General features: G+C 27.9%; 1 protein-coding gene across 1 annotated transcript; it reads left to right on the top strand.

The window, feature by feature from the left end:
* The first annotated feature begins 1,564 nt into the window (after positions 1-1,564).
* On the top strand, positions 1,565-5,265 carry LOC129890453 (polygalacturonase-like). The gene is made up of 4 exons (XM_055966005.1): positions 1,565-2,008; positions 2,984-3,273; positions 3,964-4,192; positions 5,041-5,265. The coding sequence occupies exons 1-4, from the start codon at positions 1,565-1,567 to the stop codon at positions 5,263-5,265; spliced, it is 1,188 nt and encodes a 395-aa protein (XP_055821980.1).
* Positions 5,266-6,949: the final 1,684 nt, after the last annotated feature.

Below are 6,949 nucleotides of genomic sequence, written 5' to 3'. Positions count from 1 at the left end.
ACATGGTGAAATTACACCAAAACTTCATTCAAAAATAACTTGCCAAGAATATTTGAAAATTTAAGGCCAAACACTAGCTAAAGAACATCATATATAAATTGGGACCGAGAGAATAGTCAAATTATTTGTTTTATTAAATTATAGTCACATTCATGCACTTAACTGACTATACATTTATTAAATCACTTGTTTTTTTAACTTTAATAAAAGTTTTAACTTGAAAGTGACACCACTGCTTACATAAAATTCTACATTTTGCGACATTTTTACTTATCAAGCAGTACTAAATAAATCAAACAAAGGATCACTCGAATTATTGAACCAATGATGAGACAATTATTTAGTTTATTTCTTCTTCACAATATTCCTTATTTCCAATTTATGCTCTACATAAATATGATGTTCAATAACCGTTCTTTAATTACTTTGACTTGGCACATGGAATTTTCCTTTTTTCTATAAATATGCCAATTTAGAACGACTAGTTGAGTGTATTAATTACCATTAGAATACGCTTAATTAGAAATTTCGTGTTTGAACATTGAAAATAAAATAAATTTTAATAGAAAGTTTTTTTTTTTAACAAATCATTTACCTAACGTGAATTCAAATTAGTTGAAATTAAAAATAGGTACCCAATATAGAGCGATAATACTACTACTAATAATAAAAGAAGACTATTTAAGCTAGAATTTGATCATATATTTTGAATCAGATTCTGAAGATTTATCTTCAACTATTTATTTGATCATGAAATTTGATCAAATTATGAAAACTCAATCTTATCAATTTTTGATCAAATTATGAAAATTACAACTTGAAAAGCTCGAATTTTTGACTTTAAAATGTAGGGCCGCTAAATACATTTTGAACATGCACATGGTTAGATGCTATACAGGCAAACATGCTCTTATCACATGGTTGCCGTACATATCACAACATGAAACTAAAGTAAGCTTTGACCTTTAATTAGTTAGTTGTAAGCTTTTCTGATTCTAATCATTGTCCAATTATTTCTAAAATCATTAACTGATCAAAACTGTTAAGGACTTGTTTTGGGAACAAGTTATCTGAAAATTAATTATTTTGAAATTGTTATTCCATCTTTAATGTGGAATAAAAATAACACTACAATACTAGATTAATTAATCTCAGAATAAGATATCTCGTGATTTTATTCCAACCAAACATGAGATAAACTCATTCTAAAAGTAATTCCGAGATTAATGCACTACTAAAAAAGATTTGAACTAGCGACGAAGTCCGTTGCTATTTTGACTCGTAGCTAAGAGAAATCTATCGCTAATTCATCTCTAAATAGAATTAGCAATGAATTTTATTGTTTAGCTATAAAATTTATCTATCAATAAATCCAATTTTTTAGTAATGATGATTCCTTATCTCTCGTATCAAACAACCCTTAATATAATCCAAAAAGGTCAGATCCCATCATCCCACCACTTAAAAGAACACTTTAAATACCCCCTTTTCCCTATCCTCTAACATAGAGAAAAAAAACAACAAAAGAAATTAAAATCCCATTTTCCTCTCTACAACTAATAATATGGCTAAGCTTTTAGTAACTTCTTGGTGTTGTGTCTTCTTTTCATTTGGATTCATTTTCTTGAATTCAAATGCATCATCAGTAACATACAATGTGTTAAATTTTGGAGCAAAACCAGATGGCAAAAGTGATGCAACTCAACCTTTTTTGAAAGCATGGGGAGCCGCGTGCACCTCAGTGAAGGAGGCTACAATTTATGTTCCGCGTGGAAAGTACTGGATTAAGGCGGTTACTTTTAGAGGTCCATGCAAAAATAAAATTACTGTAAAAATTGATGGAACCCTCGTGGCTCCATCAGATTATCGTGCTCTTGGCAACTCCGGCTACTGGATTTTGTTCATTAAGGTTAACCGGATATCGGTCATCGGAGGAACTCTTGATGGAAATGGAGCTGGATTTTGGGATTGCAGGAAGTCAGGGAAGAATTGCCCTGTTGGAACTAGGGTATGTACTCAACTTATCGCATATTTAAATGACACTTTTTTTTAATCAGTACGTTAAAAAAGAAGAAGAAGATATATTTCTATATTTAATAGTAATAGTTTTGCCTTGAATTTGTCATTTTACCCTTAACGAGATGACTTTTAGCTATACAAATTAAATATCTATGTATTATTTTAAATTACAATTTTTAAAATCTACTTTTCATTTTCAAACTCGGTGCCTAATCAAACACCTTCATATAAAATGGTGCAGATGAAGGTGTTTAAGACAAATAACATGTCCAACTAATCTGAATTCGCTTTCGCTCCAAACTCAATCTTTTGGTTAAGAGGGAAGGATAGTGCCATGATCAAAATTTTAATAATGTAATTCAAAAAAATATTAGAATGTCACATTCAAAATTTGAACCAGAAAATAATTGAAAAGATATTTTATGAACGTCCTAAATACTTGGCATGTGGGGAAGTAGTAGCTTGATGCCTGTTTGGCTGCTTAACGACTATTAGTTATATGAAAAAAGTAAATTAATCTATGTACTAACTACTAAGTATTTATTTATTATTTATTAATTTTCCAATTTAAAACTTAGAATATTGAAGTTCTCATGATCACATGGTTAAGAAAGATATCGTGCCATTAATCATAAGAGTTCGAATATATAATAGGAATTAAAAACAATAAACAAATTATCATAAATATTGAGTTCGTGGCACTCAAATCGAATCATATTGTCTACGAGATCGCGGTAAACTTTTAATAAAATTCATATTAATCGTCTTCCATTTCCACACTGAAAGCTTTATATTCTGTGTCACACCACAGTCCCAATAGAAGACAATTCACTATATAAAAAAAAAAATTATCTTGATCTTCCTAATCAATGAGGGACACATTGTCTTTCACAAAACACTTCTCCAATTCATTAGTATTATGACATTTATCTGATTTTGTATGTACATGATTAATGCAATGCAGTCTATAACCTTCAATTGGGCAAATGATGTTGTGGTTAAAGACTTGACCTCACTCAACAGCCAACTAACGCACTTGGTGATTAATAGCTGCAAGAATGTGATGGTTAAGAATGTAAGAATAATTGCACCTGACTTAAGTCCAAATACTGATGGCATTCATGTACAATCTTCAATTGGTGTTACTATCACTGGCACAAGTATCCAAACTGGAGATGATTGTATATCTATTGGTCCTGGCACAAAAAACCTTTGGATGGACAAGATTCAATGCGGCCCTGGACATGGTGTTAGGTAAATTCTTCTTGTATAGCTAGATACAGAGTCTGTGTCAGTACGGACTCAATATATATTACTTTTTTTGTTTTAATTTGTATGACAGAGATGAAATTTAAAGTCAACAATTTTATTTTTATAATTAGGAAAAAGTTTAAATATGCCTTTCTATATAAATTCTTATATTTGTCCTTCGTTTACCTTTTGATCCATGAAAGTCTACATACAATTAGAAGTAAAGGTTTTTTCCCACCATAAATTGGAAGTGCGTGTATAGTCAAACCAGATCACTCAGAAAATGTATGATGAAAAACAGATTATCAATGAATAGTGAAAAACTTTCTAATTTTTTCATATGAAACATTACTATTATTTCTTTTCACTCCAATTCAATCAAAATATTTATGGGAATAGCCACTGAACTTTTTTTATGAAAAAATAGTGATTTTTAGTTGTGATACCAATGGTTTTCACCATGAGAAATTCGTGTGATATATTTACACCTTTTCAATTAGTTAGAATTGCATGCTTCAAATTATTGTAGAGACTTTATATAAACTAATTTGATTGTTTAGTGGTAAATACTTCAGAGTAAATTTAATTAAACATTTCTCTTTCCTAATTTCATGTATTCATAAAATATACTTACATTCATTTTAAATAAAGTCTTAATATTGTTGTTTATGCTTTGTTCATTGCAATTTGCAGCATTGGAAGTCTAGCAAGAGATTATAATGAAGATGGTGTGCAGAATGTGACATTAATTAATTCAGTGTTCAGTGGATCTGATAATGGATTAAGGATAAAGTCTTGGGCAAGGGCTAGCACTGGTTTTGTCACAAACATTAATTATCAAAACATCATGATGAAGAATGTTGACAACCCAATCATCATTGATCAGAACTACTGCCCCAACAATCAAGGTTGTCCTAATCAGGTAGTCCCTCCATTCCATATTAAGTGAATTTTTTGAGAGATTTTTCATTATTTAAAATAATTATATTGTTCAAAGCTCAAGACAAATGTTTGAAACTTTTTCCGTATTTGCCCTTTCATTTATTAAAGTTTTATATTTTCTAGAAGATAAATCACACTACTTGCAAAGTTATATTTATGATTTTACAAAGGGCGATAGTAGAAAGTATGGTTTAAATTATGTCCTTGATTGTTTTTCTTAATATGTGTGCATTGCCTCACAAATTCACTTAATATGAAATGGAGAGAGTAACAATTATATATTTAGTGTAATCTTACACAATTAAAATTTGAGAAGGATAGAGTGTGTATATATATATCTATATATATATATACTTTACGTCATAGGTGGCTTTTAAATGACCCTCGACTCAATTATATATATATATAAAATAATTTTATTAAGTACTATAGATTTAAAAAAAAAACAATTAAACTTAGTAAAAATTGAGTTGGATTGGGTCTTGATCCTTTTTATAACCCCATTTTGATCCAGACAAATTTGGGTTAGATTGGGTTAGGTCTTGACCCATTATGACCTACCCAAATTTGATCCAACTCACTCAATTGTCACCTCTAAATAATGTTACTACTACTACTGGTGTGAACAGAGAAATATGTATACGGTGCACCAAGCTACTACTAAGCATATCCCATAAAAAAGCAAGATAACGCGTAATACCTACTAACATTCGATTCTACTTTAAAAAAAAGTCACTACTAATAAATAGGAATTAGCGACATAAATTTCGTAATTAAAAATAATGAATCTAATTGGTACTCAGGATTAATTTGCTCATGAATTGACAGGCTTCTGGCATAAAGATCAATCAAGTGACATACAAGAACATATTTGGAACATCATCAACACAAGTAGCAATGAGTTTTGAATGCAGTCCAAGCAATCCATGTAGTGGAATCAAGTTACAAGACATAAAACTTACTTATTTGAACAACAAAAAGGCTCAATCTATTTGCAAGAACATTAGAGGAACTACTGGAGGAGTCATCTTGCCTGATAATTGTTTATTATAACCCAGCCTTAGTTTTTTCTTTTTTTTTTTAATAATAATAATATTATTATTATGGGTGGGTGGGTGGGAGGAAGGAGGCACATGGTGGGACCATTTTTTTCTATAGGGTTCCAAATTGTTGTATCATTATAATAAATAAAGGATTTGCGGTAATTATTAAGCAGCGGCAATAATATAATTATCGCTATATTATTTTTAGTGACAATGATAAATATGGATATTTATAATAAACACGCTATATGAATGTTGTTAAAGACCTTAACGACTCTGAATACAATGACATTAGCTCTACTGCCGCTATATATTTTTGTAGCAATAAACTAAACCTGTTAAGTGCCCGGTACACTAATTTTTTGGCCCACCGAACATCTAGCCAGGCCGGACTATACCCTTACTGGGCGGCCCCATCAGTGAAAAAATCTTAAACAACCCGGCCATGACCCATTAAGGGTATAGTGTTCGGCCCGGGTTGGACCCGTTGGACTTGAATTTGTTTTTGCGGCATTTATGTATTCAAAAATTTGAGTCAATCATGCATATAGTGTATCGTTATCTATTTAATTTATAAGTAATTATAACAATTTATATACTCATAATATATTATCTATTATAGTGATATACTTAATTATATATTATATATATACTTATAATCTATATCTAATGTACTCACAATATACTATCTATTATAGTGATATACTTAATTATATATTATATATATATACTTACAATCTATATTTAATATACTCACAATATACTATCTATTAGTATATATATATATATATATATATATATATATATATATATACTTATATTATAATAAATATACTTACAATATATATCTAATATACTCACAATATATTATCTATTATAATGATATACTCACAATATATCATCTATTATAGTAATATACTTATATTATATTATATATACTTACAAAGTATATCTAATATACTCACAATATGCTATCTATTATAATAATATACTAACCTTATACCATCTATTATTATAATATACTTATATTATATTATATTATATTATATTATATTATATTATATTATATTATATTATATTATATATACTTATAATGTATGTCTAATATACTCATAATATGCTATCTATTATAGTGATATATTCACAATCTACTATCTATTATAATTATATATTTATATTATATTATATATACGTACTATGTATATCAAGTATACTAATATTATACTATATATTATACTGATATAATTAATTATATATTATATATATACTTACATAGTATACCAAATATACTCACAATATACTATCTATTATAATAATATACTTACATTATATAATATATATACTTACAATGTATATCTAATATACTCACAATATACTATCTACTACTTACATTATATATTATATATACCTACAATGTATATCTAATATACTCACAATATACTATCTATTATAATAATATACTTGCATTATATTATATATACTTACAATGTATATCTAATGTACTTACAATATACTATCTATTACTTACATTATATATTATATATACTTAAAATGTATATCTAATATACTCACAATACACGATTTATTACTTACATTATATATTATATATACTTACATTGTATATCTAATATACTCACAATATACTATCTATTATAATAATATACTTACATTATATATTATATATACTTATAATG

This window comes from Solanum dulcamara, chromosome 5 (genome assembly GCF_947179165.1).
Source record: "Solanum dulcamara chromosome 5, daSolDulc1.2, whole genome shotgun sequence".
Classification (NCBI taxonomy): domain Eukaryota; kingdom Viridiplantae; phylum Streptophyta; class Magnoliopsida; order Solanales; family Solanaceae; genus Solanum; species Solanum dulcamara.
The sequence above is the reverse complement of the archived record's forward strand: the minus strand, read 5'-3'. Positions and strand labels throughout refer to the sequence as shown.